We start from the raw sequence: 14268 nt of genomic DNA, 5'->3' as shown, positions 1-14268 counted from the left end.
TTTTTTAAACGTTAGCTTGTTTATAAGTGCCTCTTAATCTGAATGTATTTTCTATTTTGATTTGGAACAAATTAGTGAGGTACGTCTCAAGAATGGTAGTTTGAGAAAAAGTATAGAGACATCGATGAGGTGCATTTCAAATTTGTACAATGATAAATTCTTAGATGTGAAAATTCAATTATTTTTCTCTTGTAAATGGGCTGCACGTGGGTGCATTTTTACTAGTAATAACTAAAGGGAAGAACTTTGATACTTATTACTTCATTAGGCCCTCTTCGTTTAACAACAGGACAACCAATTGGGGTCGAAAAGAAGTGTCATATTCAACCCCCAGCGCCCTTTTATTCCCAGGGCCACCCCCCACTAGGGTATTTATGACTACTCTTTTTACACTAAAGAGAGTGGCCCAGGGAAGAAAGGGTGAGTTTAGGCGAGCCATAGCACAAAAGCCTCCACAACATGAAGATCCTGACCACCCGATTGACGGCATGCAAATGCTCCTGGCTCCATTAGAATGATCCACAAATATTCCAAACCATTTTACAGGGAAATGATATGCTCGCCCGCTTTTATTCCCTGGCCGAACCCCTTCGAGTGTACAAAAAGTAGTCATAAAATACACTAAAGGGGGGTGGACCCGGGGAGGATATATCACTTCACCATATTAAATCATATGCGTGGCCCTCAATCAATGCATCTCATTCTAGGAGGAATGCTTTTGTAGGATGCAACCTCATTGTAATATCAAGTGACGCCGCCGACTAAGCCATAGTGGGTCCCCCCTTTGATTGATCCGAACCGTTCATTTAACACACCTTGCTTTGGATCTCTGATAGCCCAAAAAAATGAACGGGCAAGATCAAGCAAATGTGGGAACGACACTGCCTTAGTATTGACACCACATTGCATTACCATGGGGTCCCGTCTTACCAAAACATCTCACTACCATTTCCTTTATATTTCAGTGTTTTTTTTACGTGAAATGATATATTCCCTACCCCCTTTTTATACCTGGGACAGCCCCTTCTACTGTAAAAGAGTAGTCATAAATACACTAGAGGGGGCTGTCCGAAACGGGGCGAAAATATCACTTCCCTTTTTTTTTAATAAAACAAGCCTTCTTTTGGGGAAATAATCTTCTCTTTCTCATATTCATATCCTCTTTTTTTCTCACGAGGCCACCCCATTGTGGTGTAAACCGTGTAGTCATAAACATACTAGAGGAGTGCAATCGTACCAGCACAAATGCACTAGATCCCATAAGAATTCCAAATTAAGCGAGCTTGGGCGAGAGTAGTGCTAGCTCAATGGTTGAGGTATCTCAACCTTAAGTCTCAGGTAGGAACCCAACTTACATAGCAGAAAAAATACATCAGAGAGGGTGCCCTGCTGAAGAAAATAGGATAAATATATCACTTCCCCTTGTTTCGGCGCTTTGAAAATAACCCGTCTGAACTCTGAATTCAAAACCTCACACAAGAATAAAACAACCGCCCAAACTACATGGGGAGGAGGGGGGGGGAGGGAAAATGGTGATGTTTTTGGAGCACAACTGTAACATTTGTTTGAGAGTTTTCTCTAGTGGTAAAGCCCTTGGTGGCCACAAGAGGTTCCATTGGGAAAAAGGAGATGAAAATGGGGCGAGTGTTCTTCCACAACAAGGGTGGTGGTCTGGACTTGAACTTGCCTGCCCAATGAGGAGTCTTCTTCTGACCTAGTTTTGGATCTAACGCCAGAGAGTTGAGGGCTTTTGAACTTTTTTTTTTTTTTTTTGAAAATCTTTTAAAAAGTAACAGGGTGCAACACGAGGACTTCCCAGGAGGACACCCATCCTATTCCCAGGAGGTCACCCATCCTAGTACTCATGGGTTTCATTTTGCTTCTCTCTGTGGGTATTTGTTTGAGGGTTTTCTCTATGATTTATTGATTTAGCCAAGATGGGTTTTTTACATTTTGTTTTTCCACAAATGGGAGACAAAATTTACAGGTTATTGTAATTTGAAAATGGGGAATTGAAATGGGTGGTGAATTGGTGATTTTACATCCTTCACAATTAATACTTGGATTTACTGAATGGAGAATCTCCTCGTTTTTTAAATTTCTGTTGGGTAAGCTTATTGTTTTCTTTAAGTTTTTCTTATAGCATTTTGCCATTGTTGGAAGATCCGGGTTGTGGGCAGATTTTGCTTTGCCTGCAAGATTGGGTGGGAATTGTAGCAGACTTCTGTGTTAATCTGCTTATTTTCTTTCGGAGAATGATGTTACCATATGCACCAAAATGAGACACTGCAAATGGACACACCAACATGACAATGACACCATCTAAAACACTCATTGTAGAAAATAATATTAACAGAACATAACACTGGAGTGAATTTCATCTTTCCTTCATTGAAAATGAGGTGCAATCTATGATCCAAATAATTGTAGTGCTCTTAAACATATTTGAGTTTCTTTGGTCCTTGATGGGTCTCGGTGAGAGTTTGTTAGTAAGAGAGAATCAAAGATAAAATCGGGTAAATTGCGGTCCAAAATCCTCTATACTTCACTCTCATCTTATAGTCAAGAAGCAGATTCTTCAAAATATGTAGACACTTAGATGTCTTGAAATTATTTTAGTAGAGAGGTTTTAGAAGAGAGCAAATGCTATTTACCAGATTAAAAAAGAAGAAGAAGGGGCCAGTATGGGAACCACACCCAGTTACTTGGTGCGGGTGAGCTTGCAACAGCATCTATCAGGGCATTATCATCAAATTTTCATTTATTTATGGGTAAAAATTGAGAAGAGAAGGCCGCCAAAATTTTCATAGAAACAAAGATGAGTAATACCTTGATCAATGAACGTTTGAACTAATCCTTCTTAATGAACAGGCACCTGTATTGAGAACAATGCACATGCTTGAAACTAATCAAAGAGCAGATTAATGATTCAAAAAGGCCACAAGGCATTCAAGAAACCACTCTATTGAATCGAATGCCCTGACAAAGGCTGCTCCAGCACCAAAGCCTTCAGCAGCAGCAAATCTGAAACGGGCTGTCAAAATCTTAGTATATGATACTTTATCGTCTGCCTAACTTACAGTTAACACTGCTTTTGTCAACCCTTTTAGCTGTTCATCTATGAAATATTGCCTTTGTTTGCCACTGTACTAGCTCCCCATGATCCACCGACACTTCCAGTTATATTCTTGTAGCCAACAACTCACTCTAGGCCTGTTAAAAATCGGGCTGTATTACTCTCCACTGGAAGCTTTCCAAGAAGTGAAAGATCAAAGCAAAATACTTTAATTACGCCTACACATCCCAACCATCTTCCCGATGACCAAACTCCCATTTCTGGGGTGAGAGTTGGCCATAAATTGCCGCAAACTTTGACAAGCAGTTTGTCCTAATCCTGTAGTGCATCTGAGTGTTACGACTAATAGCGGCACCCGATAACTTCGAAGTGTCAATTGCCCACGTAGGATGGACATATTCCACAGTTCTAGTCGAACTCGCATTTGCATATAGAAAGTTCATCAACACATCTTCACAATTGAAATGCTGATCGACTATAGCTCTTCCTTCTGCCGCTTTTTCACTCCAATATCTCTTAAATGCCACGTCACTGTTCATGAAAGCCGCACCAGTTAAGATGGTGTTATAGCCATTTCTCTTTCTCGCATACCTCTCGTCCCTATACTTCGACGGGTTTCCTTCGAGCAGCCGTGGATAAAATCCCACGATCCTTTCAGGATGTTCCCGCCAGACCTTGAATGCCCTCTCAATGTCATTACATGTCATTAGAATATCATCGTCCAGCTCAAGAACAGCCCTGGTTTTTATCAGAGGATCGACCTTGAAACGGTTATTCAGAGAATTATGCTCCTCAATGCGGACCCGCACAGGAACGGCAGAATCAAAGTCATCTGGATTGGGAGGATTTCCTTTGTTCCAAACAACGACTATTTCTCTCACGGACGCGCATCGAGAGTAATGTTTGATGTACAGTTTTAGGTTCCAAAGCCGAGCTTCGTAGGTCATTGCGAGCATTGTGAACTGAGAATAATGCCCCTTAAATGAGTACGCCTCTTCTGCCCCATTGCCGCCGAATAAAAACTGCATGGTTGTACATACCAATACCATCCCAGTGATAAAAACTAGACAGATAACTAACATACCAGAGCAAGTACTCGGATTTACTCTCAATCTAATCGCAGAACTAAATCTGTTAAAGCACGAAAAAAACCTGCGCAGCTTAAGATTGAACTGGGGCCGAAACCATAACAACAAAGAATCATTTCTCCGGCTAGACGTCATACACCAACTTGGAGGAACAATGCACTTAATGACACCAATTAAAAACCCTAGAATTGTGCCCAGTACTAAGAGAAACATAAGTGTGGTGCACCCAAGCAGGAACCTCCGCACAGAATCACCGGATGGAACACGATCTCCGTCCATTACTGCGATCCAGTCACCCGATGGGAGCTGTTGGGCATCTAGGTTATGGTACCTATGACCATTCCAAGCATCACGGCCCTTCTTTGACTCCTCGATTCCAAGTGGAACCTCAACTTCTCGGTAATCTTCCGAGCTAAGTTTTTCCACTTTGTAAACGCGAATTCTTCGACCATAGGTCTCACCGCAATCCTGGCCAATGCGGTACAGGTAACCCTCATAAATAAAAGGCCTGCCCGCATTTCGAGCACCCAAGCTTTTGTCACTTTTGAATATAGGATTTCTTTTATGCTCTTTCCAGGGGCCCAGTGGCGAGTTGCTGTACCATACTTCTAGCTCTGCATTTTTTTCAGTGCCAAAACGGGTGAAATCTGAAGCAAAGAGCCAATGGTAACCTTCATACTGGACCAGAGAAGCATCTACAAGTGGTCTCCTTATAAGAACCTTCTCCAATGTCCACTGGAGAGGAAATTTAGTTGCTCGATAAAGTCGAAGTTCCCCCTTTTTACTGCTCTCAGGCATCATGTATATCTGAACCATAATCAAACATCAAAATCACTTTAACAACAATAGGCAACAGATAAGATCCATACTAATCTGAGTTAACTAAGGAAACATGAATGTGACTGATTAATATGATTCATTCTAATCAATGGATTTCTACAATAGAACAAGCTAATTGCGATAAGCAATCGGCATTGTTCCATATCAAAGTGTGATTTTTATTTTTTTGAAATGGATCAAAGTGTGATTTATTATTCAAGAAGATGGCCAAAATATTTCAATCAATTCTCAAATTTTAATATTTGTACATAATAATGCGGTTAAAACAAGTAATATATTAAAAATTGTAAAAGGTTAAGTAAATAAAAATATTAAGATATGCTAGGGAATTTCACGGGAAGGCATTTCGCAACTGACTTTTGCATGAGAAGACAGTCCCACAGGCTTACTTTCCAACAGATTTTGTCTTAATCATTTACTTCAACTGAGGTGGCTGTTCTCTCGTGCAAAAGTCAGCCGTGAAATGCCTTTCCGCGAAATTCCCTAGCAAATCCCTAGAATGTTTTATTTCCATTTAAGAAACTTACAATTAGGATGGTTAAAACTCAAAACATGCAATAATCGTAAGGTTGTGGTGGCAGTATTCAGAAAAATTAGATAAAAAAGCTCTACAAGTGTCTCAGCGAATCTTGAAGTATTCAAATCCAAGACCTGTCCGACATGGGTACTTCACTCATTTAGAAGAATCCATGTAACATGGGTTCTCAAGAACTTCAAGATTTTAGATCTTGGATTGTAATGGATTATAAGAACAAAGGAAGGGATTGGACGAAAGGCCCTTTGAGTTTGAATCCTTTCAATGGGTGGCCTGATTTGCTTGGTAGATCCAATCGAGGTGGTTTTTGTTTACAAATCCGTAGGCGGTCTAGGTTCTTATGAGTGAGTGTTAAAACTGAGGATGGATCACCCAAACACACTTTATATGGAAAGATGAAAGAACATGAGAGAGAGAAAAAAGTAAAGAAGAAAGAAAGGAGAAAGGGAAATTGTGGAAAGTGAATACTCCCACAAAATCTTTTATAGTATTCACTTAATAGGTATTACATAAAATACAATTAGGGCTACCTAATGATAGGCCCTATCGATCTAAAGTAAATACCTGAAGGGTCACACTAAATATAAAGATTCAAATTGAAACATAAATAAGATGGGGCCTACACTAATTTAACTCCTTAACAATAACAACGATGATCATGATGATAATGATGGTGATGATGACAATTGTGAGAGGTAAGAGAATGTAAATTACTTTAGCAAGTTATCGTTAGAACAATTGAGACTTCAGAACTGGTGTTATTCGTACTCAGCCAAGAACTCACCCAAGGAAAAACAAAGTTGATGCGAGAAATACAATGATTGGCATAGTGAGTTTTTTTTTATTGACTCAGGCGAGTCAAAAGAGTTTTCGAATGAGTCAGTAGGTCCAACATTGAGTTGATTAGGCTTAGCTGGGTTTTTTTTTGAAATGGTTTTATGGTATATTTGGCTTACTTGTTGTGTTTCTATCTTAACGAAGAGGCATCAGAATATCATAATAAGGCATTAAGATGGTTTTATAACATGTTACTCTTTAACAAAAACCGCTTGTAATATTTTTAATAAAATCTAAAGCTGTGACAAAGGTTCTCAATATGGTATATTTGTTAGCTTTCTATCTTTCCAACAAAACGGCATCAAGATATTAGCCCACTTAGCCATATAAGCTCGCAAGCTTTCATTCTGTATATCCTTATTTTTTTCCTTTTTTAGCATACATAACAAAATGATTATTCATGAACACACTTCACAACCAAGCAAAAGGACGTTATTGTTTTACTCACTTGCCCATGGTAGCCGAAAACATATGGATAGGACACATGCCAATCCTCATCTAAAGCTATGCCAAGATATTCCCATGTGGCACCTTGATCAACACTTCGTGCAACACCGATATCCCCTTGCATTGTAATGGAATTTTTTGTCTCAAAAAACAAGTAGAGAGTATATCCCTGAAGAGCAACAGAAAAAATGCATCACACTACGTAAGTAACCCAACAAAAAATAAATAAATTCAGCTGACGTTACACAGGAATCTTTCAGAAGTTATTGATAGACTGCATATAATTCTGAGACAGTGAGACCTGGAAATAGTTTGACCGGAAAATGGAGGCAGCTTAAAGAGAAATGTGTCTGAACTCTGAAACCCCCATAATTTCAACAGAAAATAACAATGCCTAATATATTTCAAAAGTACTAAAGACAATATCATAGAGTATGCAATATTGAGTTGTGAGGGGTTATAAAATAAAACATATAGAAAAGCCACTTGAGGAAAATGATAAAAGCAAGAACCCTATTCATCTATTTGGTCTATCTGACTATTTGCAGGCACATAATCATCATCACCACCCATAGAGAAAAGTTCAGAACTTCAACTGATTCACCATTTCAAACATCGCCACTAACACTAAAGATCCTTCCAAGACACCCAATACCAATAAGCATGGATAAAAACATAAATGAAACCATACCGAAATCATTAAAAAAGATTGGAAGCTCAATTGCAGCTGGTCACATGACCATAATAAAGGTCATCTTTTTATTTTCATCTCAATTTTATTTTCAATAAGGGAGCCATGAAGGGTTTGTTAATGCCCAGCATTGTGCAAATACCATTACGATTGCCATTTGTTGGACATGGCCCAGATAGAATCCTATTCCATTACCTGATTACCCTTATATATCACCCAACAAAATGTTCAAGAACCTGCTCCTCTTCCCTCGACATCAGTCGTTTAACCTAGGCCATTCCGCACCTCCTAAGGCTCCTATGATGGATCTCACAGACATCTAAAAAGTGTATCATGCTTGAATCTAACTGGGGTTCACAGTGCTGGAGGAACCGAATCATAAGAAAGAGGATTCTAGTTGTAAGCATGGATTTAAATTTCGGTTTTGGTTTCCGTTTCGCCCATGACCGAAACCGAAATTCCGGTAATAAAAAATCATTATTTTATTAAATTTCAAAATTCGGGCAAAATTTAAAACCATGGTTGTAAGATATCTAATGAAACCGTAGCTGAAATTGAGAAATGATTCAAAGAGAAAGATATAAAATATTTGGAGTTGGTTTTTGTATCCTATACGGATGATCCGATCCGCAAGGACCATGATCGGGATTCTTTGATTGTCTTTCTCCGTCCTCTTTTATGTGAAAGAATCCTATACATGTGTATGTATGACAGATTTACTATTTGTCTAGTATCCCTTTGTATCAGCTGGCCCTGAAACATGTAGTTATCAGATGATTCTAACAACTATCAGGCAAGATACAAGTCTCACACCCAATACATGTGTATGAGGCATTTACTATTTGGTATTTAAATTTGTTTTCTAGATGTTCAATTGGTCTTTATGGTTAGCCGTGATTTGTGAACTAGTTAGGAGTAACATACCTCTATCCTCTGTTGTTAAAATCTTACGATTTACTATTTGAATCTTACTATTCAAATCGATTCGTGGGTTGAACGATTCAAATCGGATTAAGAATTTTTTTTCGAAAAAATCTTACGATTCAAGTACGATTCGACTTTGAATCATGCGATTATTATGATTTTTACGATTCTTTCTATTTTGGATTTTGAGAACCGATTGTGATTTCAAAATGAAAATATTTCATAATGCTTTGTTTATTGCTGACATTTCTTTGTATGATGATTATTATAGATTTGAGTATGTGCTTTGTTTACTGTTGTGATAAATTATATAATGATTTATTATATGATGAATATAGTTTGTGCTTTGTTTAGTAATTTATTGTGCGATGAATTTGGTTTGTGCTTCGGATTACTAATCATGGAATTTTATATTTAATTTAATAGTTTCAAATGGAAAATAGATAATTACTCATTTTATTCTTATTTTTAACCTTTTATATTTTTAAATATTTTTTCTCATTTTTATATATAAATCTGAAAAAATCTTACGATTTACAATCCGAATCCTATTACGATTTACGATTCGATTCCGATTTTCAGAACCTTGCCTCTATCAACATAATTATAAACAACTTACAATATATAATGTACAAGTCATTAATAGGTCTATTAATGTTTAGAAATTAACAATAATGCTCAGCTTGGAACAAATACTTTCAAACTAACTACGCTCAAGTGCCTTCATTTATATCTCTACCTAGACAATACCGAAATTGAAATGCATATCGAAACAAAAAACATAAGTGCATTAGTTGTATACTATATCGGTATGTATTGCATAATTATATTTACATGAATTGCATGTGAAATGTGGCATATGTATTATGAATATAAATCTATAGGAACTGCATGTGAAATGTGGCATGTACTGAATTATCAGACATACGCGACAACACATATCATTAGGTGTTCGATGTTATTAAACCATTATGGATGGTTGTCTTACTTATGTGATGGTTTTTAAGTGTGTATTTGTACTTATTTGCACATTTTCTAAAGTTTCATCTTAAAATATATCATTTGCATGGTCCTATACATTTCCGTGATTTTATCTCAATACTTGTCATGGACCTCATTTGATCTCTCTCAATGAGTGTATTTGCAGGTTCCATATACTCAACTAGTCACCACATCCTCCGACTCACGGCCACATCCTTGGCCAAAGTCACCATGACCTCTACGACCATCCATCCCTAGTAATAGTAGAAATCAAGGCCAACTCAACACCAGTCTTTGTTGTGAAGATGAGGAAGAGAGCCCAACACGCTGAAGTTGTCTGTAAAGGGTATTCAATGAGGGAAGCTCACTTTTTTTAGTGACTCAAAGAGGGAAGCAATTTTCCATACAAAATTGTCCCACAAATAACCATTCAAAAAAAAAAAAAACTTCCCACAAATAGAATTATTTTTATTTTTTGAATGGTGCCACAAAAATCTTCCCACAAATAAAATTATACTCGTGGCCTAGTCCAAAATGGAATTTAGTCACGTTAAACTCCTCTCGTTGTACTATAAAACTTCCACATCCAATGTGAGAAGTTGATACGCATTCAAGTCCTCCCACACATGGTTCTAAATGTCGACTGAAACCAAAACATAACGGCCCACACATTTTTGTTTCCATCGCCATCGAAACAAAATCCTTTGGTCCACATGTATAGATTTCAGTAATATTTTGGTCATAGGATCGAAACACTACCCCCTTTAGTATGTAAATTACAAGACTCCGTCCGACATGTCGAAATTTCAACCGAAGTGCATAAAGAAGCTTGTATTTCACATTTTTGCTTGGTAATTGCTTCAACATACTGTGAAGGAAACTATAATATACACTTAAACTTGAGGTTCGATCCCAGCTTACCTATCAAAAAAATATTCACTTAAACTTTTTGGTCCCTTGTTGGAACAAGAAGATATTCTCGAATAGTTCAAAAAATACAAAATAAAGGAAATGTTGGCATACTGGGAATGTGTTTTATGAATGGTGTCTCATATCTCTTTGGTTGTATAGAGGAACATCACATTTGCACTAACTTGTGGTTCCATACGGTTCCAAAGCCAAGTTATGATTTTATAGATTTCTCGGAGTCAATCATAATACTTAGTCAGATGGACTAGGTCCATCTTCGGTCGAAAATTTTAATTTTTCTCCCTTATTGGGGGCCCATTGAGCTTGACTGAAGTTGTACGGCTAGTGTCTTCATGATCATTGATTTACTTTCACTCATTCCGACGAAGCACAATGATTATATGAGTCTGAAATGTAGGTACACAGGAAATACCCAGCAAGGTACAACGTTGAGAGAGCTAACACACGACACTATAGAACACAATGTTCAACAAACCATGAAGGAGTTATTGGAGTCTACAGTAAAACAGCACAATAGGTCACACGGATGTTGGAAGTCCACACAGGGCACAACTGCCCACCAAGAAAAGTATTGCAGTCTATGAGAAAAACAGCACAGCAGTCACATGCATGTCAAGTAGTCCTTAGATATGTACATAAGCCCACAAAAACGAACATTTGCTTCTCATTTCTAGTATGAATTGCCACATATCTCACAAGTAAAGAGAAGAGAACTGTGATGCGGATTCATAGGTAATCATTGCATGTCTGGTGACATGGCATCCATATCCCCTCCTTATACCTTCCAAGCCAAACTTCTCAAAAAAGGTGGAATTTGGCTTGGAGAATGATGCTCTCTCTCTCTCTCTCTCTCTCTCTCTATATATATATATATATATATATATATATATATATATATATATAGAGAGAGAGAGAGAGAGAGAGAGAGAGGAAAGTGTTGGTGAGCTCAAGCGCCCCAATCACACCCACATTTTCTGTGGTGATCCAAACCATTCATTTGCAAGGCCCTATCATAGATAGGGTGTGTACCAAAAATCAGCTCCATAGGATCATCCTAACCCCTCCATTTGTGGAGGACAAAAATGGGCAGATTTGTGGACAAATAATGTCTGTCCATTTTGACCTCCACAAATGGATGGGTTAGGATGATCCTATGGAGCTGATTTTTGGTACACACCCCATCTATGTAAGGGCATTTCAAATGAATGCTTTGGATCATCCTAACAAAGTAGGCCCCAATGTGATTGGGGCGCTTAAGCTCACCAACACTTTCCTCATATATATATATATATATATATATATATATATATTTGTCATGACTTATGACACCACCTGCCACTGCTCTACGAGGTTGGCAACCAAACACTACTAATCACTATACTACGAGGTAAATACTAGGTAAATCAAATGTTTGTCTCCTCCCTATTGACTACTTATACCACTAATCGACAAGCTAACTAGCTGCAGCCAAACAAAGCCTTACGGTTCCGTAATCCATAGGAATTCCAAAAATTCTTGCCAGTTTCAGATTTCTCAACAACAATTCCTCTCTTGAGCTACCCCATGGATCTATTACAAATTCATCAATCGTCCAACAGCCTTCAATTAATGATGTAACAGTACACACTCCAAGAGCAGTCTGCAAAAAAATAAAAAATCAGTGCACAAATTTACAGCAGCCTTCACTAGAACTGCTACAAGGACACAACAGTCCACAAGAGGATGTAGCAATCCAAAAACATGTACAGCAATCCATATGAAGAACAGATCAGAAAGAGTTCAATCTCTATCAAATCAGCTTCATTGCAAATCATCCTCCTCAAACTAGCACCGAAGAAGATTAGATTTACTGTACACCTCAAAACTCATCGGTAGACACATTATTTTGTCTCGCCTGACTTAACACTAGTCTAATAGCGATGATGCTCCAATAATGACAAATTTTGTATGTCGTTGATGAATTTACCATAGAACTTAAATCCGTACGATCAGTGAGACCTCTTTCGAAATGTTTATCTTTTGAAAAAAGTACCCGATCAACCTCCATAGAAACTTATTTTATTCAAGCTGTCCAATGTTTACAGAGGATTAAAATTTATTCGACATATAGATTATTCAGAATACCCAAGTTCTAGAACGAAGCCCAAGCAATTATTATAAAATAGCAGTCCAGAATAATCCAATACCAAAAACGTTCTCCTCCTACATCAATACAGGTTGATTATCCAATCCAGAACAAAAAGCTAAGAACAAACCATGATCGGTCAATTCAGAAAAACAATTTACACAACAAAGAAAAGATGAATGGAACTAAATATTTTTATCATCAGGATACAATTAGGTAAGAACAAGAACCTGAATAAAAAGGAAAGGGTCTGCCACAAAGTTACTCGGATAGCCCGCATCCGAGACTGACGCACACGTAAGCACCGGATTAGCAACAGGCCAAGCCGAGCTTCCATCGTCATTTCGATTTTCCTGTCGATGTGGAAAAAATCTTACAACAAATTTTCACTTTTGACACAGAACTAAACTAGAAAAAAAAAAGTAAAAAACATACCAATTCAATTGATGACAGAGATGTGGGTAATCTTACTAAAAATCTTCAATTAGAAAAACAGAACTTAACCAGAAAAGGGTAAAAAAAAAACAATTCAATTGGTTAGAGGTATGTGAGAAATCTTACTACAAATGTTCACTTTGACACAGAGAACTAAACCAGAGAAAGGTAAACAAAACATACAAATTCAATTGGTGAGAGGTACGTGAGAAATCTTACTACAAATGTTCACTTTGACACATAGAACTAAACCAGAAAAGGGTAAAAAACATATCAATTCAATTGGAGAGAGGTATGTGAGAAATCTCACTACAAATGTTCAAATTCAAAAACACACCTAAACCATAAAAGGGTTAAAAAAAACAAAACACTTTAATTGGTGAGATGAATGTGAGAAATCTTAATACAAATGTTCAATTTGAAAAACAGAACTAAACAAGAAAAGGGTAAAAAAAAACATACCAATACAATTGGTGAGAGGGATGTGGGAAATCGTACTGCAAAATGTTCAATTTAAAAAATATAACTAAACCATCAAAGGGTAAAAAAAAACATACCAGTTCAATTGGTGAGAGGGAGAAAGGGTTCTTCCCATAATAAATTCCAATAGACCAAGATCCTTCACTGTCAAGTTTGCATCCAAAGGGACTCAAACCTTGTCTCTGGGAAGACGGGATCATTAACCGGAGATAAGCATACCCAACAAAGCTAACTAGTATAAAAGAACCCAAGAAAAAGAAAAAGGGGGAAGAAAGAAAAAGAACCCTTGAAGGGTGATTCAATCTCCATCTAAATTTACACCACATACTCATATTGCAACATTCTCCACAACCCAAAACCCTAAAAATCAAAGCCTTCTTACCCTTTTTACCCATCTCCATTACAACTCAACACATAAGAAAATTTGCATTTCTCGATACTTTTCATGCCCAAAACAAATTCCTATTGCAGCATTCTCCACAACCCAAAACCCTAAAAATCAAACCCTTCTTACCCTTTTTACCCATCTCCATTACAACTCAACACATAAGAAAATTTGCATTTCTCAATACTTTTCATGCCCAAAACATAGATTCTACAACTAAAAGAAAAGAGAGGAATAAGGAAGGAAGAAACCCATCAAAGCAAAATCCAAAATAAAATGTTACCCAATCTGATTCTAAAGTAGAGAACCCATCAAAATGTCATGGTCTAAAGCGTCACCGAAATGCAAAGTTATAGAGAATTTTTTTTTTTTTTCGGTGAGAAAAAAGGGAAGAGAGAACATTCATGAAATCCTCATTTCGCATGTAAAACACAAAGCAAAAGCGTACAGAAACGGCCCTTTTGTCTTTTGAATTAAAATTTAGTATTGCATAC

At 37.3% G+C, this 14268-nt stretch overlaps 1 protein-coding gene across 1 annotated transcript; it reads right to left on the bottom strand.

The window, feature by feature from the left end:
- Positions 1-2733: 2733 nt before the first annotated feature.
- On the bottom strand, positions 2734-14261 carry LOC143845611 (glucosamine inositolphosphorylceramide transferase 1-like). The gene is made up of 4 exons (XM_077353993.1): positions 13467-14261; positions 12705-12827; positions 6825-6992; positions 2734-4971 (listed from the first exon to the last, which is right to left on the bottom strand). Exons 1-4 carry the CDS (start codon positions 13788-13790, stop codon positions 3295-3297), a joined length of 2292 nt encoding a protein of 763 aa, XP_077210108.1. The 5' UTR covers positions 13791-14261; the 3' UTR covers positions 2734-3294.
- Positions 14262-14268: the final 7 nt, after the last annotated feature.

This window comes from Tasmannia lanceolata, unplaced genomic scaffold, assembly GCF_043159265.1.
Source record: "Tasmannia lanceolata isolate RefF3 unplaced genomic scaffold, GAP_Taslan_0.1 ptg000015l, whole genome shotgun sequence".
NCBI lineage: Eukaryota > Viridiplantae > Streptophyta > Magnoliopsida > Canellales > Winteraceae > Tasmannia > Tasmannia lanceolata.
This window is presented reverse-complemented; position numbering and strand designations above follow the sequence as displayed.

Coding starts and splice junctions, on each gene's coding strand:
- LOC143845611 (XM_077353993.1), bottom strand. CDS start 13,790: ATGGAGATGGGTAAAAAGGGTAAGAAGGCTTTGATTTTTAGGGTTTTG. Junction 12,828..13,466: donor CCCTCTCACCAATTGAACTG/GTATGTTTTTTT, acceptor CCACATCGACAG/GAAAATCGAAATGACGATGG. Junction 6,993..12,704: donor ACCCTTTCCTTTTTATTCAG/GTTCTTGTTCTT, acceptor GTTGCTCTTCAG/GGATATACTCTCTACTTGTT.